The sequence below is a fragment of the Amblyomma mixtum genome, chromosome 3 (genome assembly GCF_055824585.1).
Source record: "Amblyomma mixtum isolate Tamu chromosome 3, ASM5582458v1, whole genome shotgun sequence".
Classification (NCBI taxonomy): Eukaryota; Metazoa; Arthropoda; class Arachnida; order Ixodida; family Ixodidae; genus Amblyomma; species Amblyomma mixtum.
In genome coordinates this window covers 322,401,064-322,404,686 of record NC_143014.1, presented here as the reverse complement: position 1 = coordinate 322,404,686, position 3,623 = coordinate 322,401,064, and the positions used below count along the sequence as shown (strand labels likewise).

At 47.4% G+C, this 3,623-nt stretch overlaps 1 protein-coding gene across 1 annotated transcript; it reads left to right on the top strand.

Moving 5' to 3' along the window:
* Positions 1-762: 762 nt before the first annotated feature.
* Positions 763-3,262, top strand: LOC149355761 (uncharacterized). Its single transcript, XM_089576181.1, has 2 exons — positions 763-911; positions 1,628-3,262. Exons 1-2 carry the CDS (start codon positions 846-848, stop codon positions 3,260-3,262), a joined length of 1,701 nt encoding a protein of 566 aa, XP_089432307.1. The 5' UTR covers positions 763-845.
* Positions 3,263-3,623: the final 361 nt, after the last annotated feature.

Here is a 3,623-nt window from a genome sequence, read left to right as displayed (position 1 = left end):
TACAATGTGGGGACCGTATACTTTTGTTCAAGACTGGACTGTACGATAAACGTAAGACTAGTAGTGTGTGGTGCCTGAACATGTGATATTGCAAATGTGTCAAACTTTTTTTTTATACTGAGCTGCAGTTCTTTTGGCTGCTCTGCATTTTGATGTGAAATAAATCATTGTACAGTCAATTACGTTTCTATGCCACAGATCTGTTTATGACAGACATGGGTACTTCTCTGCATAGTGGAAGACGCAGTGTTGTTGCGCAGACAATGTGTTACCGATTTCACCCACCACACAGCTCGGCAGAACCTTACGGTTTCTCTTGCCGAGTCAACGCCGAATCTGACGCTCAAATTGTGGTATGCAGTGTACCTTTGATGACCGCAAAAGAAAACTATGGTCTGGGCTATGGTGTGGCACTGATGGGTAGAACTCAGAAGAACCTTGCTAGTTTGACACAACAGTGAATCTACTCTAACATCAGTTTTTCAAAATTATTGGTAGGTGCCAGCTACTGAGGTGGCAGATTTGGCGTAAGCAATACTATAACCACATGAACAGAGGAAGAGAGTGTGTGGCGAAGTTGTGTTAGACGCTACATTATCAATACTTTTAGCTTTGCTGGCAGGAGTGCCACGATAGACCCTTTGCAAAGCTTCAAGCAACATTGTACCGCAGTCTGGCACCACTGTGCACCGTCCGCCATGGTGAAGGATAGGTGTTCGGATCGTCTATCTGTCGATGCTCAGTGACCTGTTTATAGTTGCGTTTAAATTGTTATTTTTTGCTGCAACAGGTCCGTCGATGCTTTAATAACGTGTGTCAAATCTCTGCCACGAATGTGATTCAACATGCCAACTCACTGCTGCGTTCCGATGTGTAATCAATGCGGTTATGTCGACAAGGACGGACGAAAGGTACGCGTACTACATGCGTGTCTTTGTAGCGTTGATGCTTGTCGGTTTAAAGCGTAGCATGCGCGCTCTATTAGACAGCTTAACAGACCCTCCGTATGTATTGCGGCATTTCACAGAGTTTCAAGTTTCAATCGGCAGAAAGCCGCGTTCTATACAAACTAAGCGCCGAACGGCAAGACGCGCGCGTCATACAGGTGACACGATTTACTTCCGCGATTTGTTCTTCGCTCACAACGTTTATGGAGTCTACACCTGCATCCTTTAGGTTAAACGAAACACCATAGGCTACGCATTCTTGTAAAACAGGGAGAACTACGACGGATGAGGACAAGGACACGGAACGAGTGCTCGATCGTCCCCTGACCGTGTTCTTTTCTGTCGATCTTGCGCTGTTTTTGCAAGAACGCGTGACCCTAGCTAGATGTGTGCGATCTGCGGAGACACTACCGGTCCGCGGCACAGATCTCCCCTCCTTGCCTTACTACATAAGGTAAATTGAAAGGTATTTTCGGCAACCCCTGTGACAACTGATTTGTTGTCTGAACAGACATCAGAGAAGTAATTTTTAGGCAACTTTATTTCACAATTGTTCAACATAGCAGGCTACAGTACTGTGTTGCTTAGCCACAGCAACCGACGTGCATGGTTCACAGTGTACATTTACATAGTGATGACCAAGAACAGGGGTGTGTATTAACAGCAGTGGTTATTTTCAGGTTTCGTTTCACAGATTTCCCACAGACAAGGATTTGAAAAGAAAATGGATAGCTGCAATACGCAGAGATGAGGGACCCCTTTTCAAAATCTCAAATGCGACCAAAGTGTGTTCCCGTCATTTCACTGAGTCAGACTACTGGAAAAGTGTGGCAAGTGGCCTTCGCCTCCTCCATCACTCTGCTGTGCCTTCAGTGTTTGCATTTTGCCAACCTAAGCCCTCACGGAAACCACCATGTGACCGCTTGGAATGCCATATTCCCAAGAAAAAACGACGCAAGCCGATGCAAGATTCACAAGGCAGTGTGCTTAGTGAGAATGAAGCACCATCCCCGGATGCACTTCCCAGAAGTCCACCTTCACAGCACGGTTTTATTTCCAGAACCCCTAGTCCGCTAAAGCAGATTTTCCCTCCAAATGTGCCTTCGCAGGAACAGAGTTTTTGTGGCTCGTGCACATGCAATGCTGCTATTATTGAGTTAAAGGCACAACTTGCAGGTAGCAATGAAAATGAGCGGCGGCTACAGGAGCAGCTTGCTGCGAGCAGACGAGAACTGCTTGAGCTGAAAGGAAAGGTGGAGTATGTAGAAAATAAAATATATGCACAGACTCAGGAGCTCAACCTTCTTCGTAACGAGCTTGTTGATGCCCAGCACATTGTGGTAAAGCTTAAAGAAGAGGCTATGCCCTTTGGAATAGAGAAGTTTGTGGAGAGCGACGAGGATATGCAGTTTTATACTGGTCTACCGGACTACAGCAGCTTTACTGCCCTGCTCGATTATCTTGAACCTGGTGAAAATGGAAAAAACATTAAACAGCACAAAGCCAAAAGCAGAAGCCAGCGATCGAACGAGTACTGTGGCAGACCGCAAAAGTTGAGAGTGGAGAATCAGCTGTTCTTGGTCCTCATGAAACTTCGACTCGGTGTGTTTCACCGACATCTAGGCCATCTGTTTTGCATATCACCTAGTACCGTCTCGCGGATATTTTCTGCATGGATAGATTTCATGTACTTGCAACTCACAACATTGCCACTTTGGCTGTCACGGCAAGCTATTGATGAAGATATGCCGCAGGCGTTTAAGGACTATGCCTCAACTCGTGTCCTGCTCGATGCTACCGAGATACGCTGCAATGTGCCAACATCTTTCGTGACGCAGAGCCAGCTGTACTCCCACTACAAGTCGGCCCACGCACTCAAAGGACTTATTGGAGTTTCTCCCTCTGGTCTGGTTACTTTTGTGTCCGAGCTTTTCACAGGCAGCACATCGGACAGAGAGTGCGTGATTAGGAGTGGTTTCCTAGACCTGGAGTTTGACCCAGGTGATTCAGTGATGGCTGACAAAGGCTTCCGCATTGCAGACATGTTGCAACAAAAAGGTGTGGCGCTGAATCTGCCACCCTTCCTGAGGAGCAACCAATTCACATCCACTGACGTGAGCAAAACTCAAGACATTGCAACTCTTCGTATCCATGTGGAAAGGCGAATACAACGTATAAAGGCCTATCACATATTTGACCGTCCATTGCCAATTTCTTTGGCTCCGTTAGCCAACCAGATGTGGACTGTTTGTGCAATATTGAGCAACTTTCAAGAGCCGTTGCTGAGGGAAGTTGACGAGACAGATAGAAACTGAAGACTTTTCAGGATTTGAAATGAACATGTTGGCACTGTAAGGGGCTTTACTGGCAAAAGACGCTTGGCCGGGTCGACCAGGCGGAGCAGCGAAATCTCACGTCCAGGCTCAAACAGTCAGTGCTCTCGTCTTGCGCTAGGCGTTGGTGCTCCCACTGCGGGCGCTGATCGTCTTCTTCTTTACAGTCGGCCCCCCGGGGAAAAAAAGAGCCATCCTGGCGACTTAAGGGGACGTCAATACGCATGGGTCGTAATGTGGCTTCAAGCGAGACCATAGCCTCCTTTATAATTTCTGTGCCTGGCAACTCCGCGCTCCGCGGCCGTCGTCGCCGCTCCTCCTCCCTTGAGAAGTTACGCCGCTG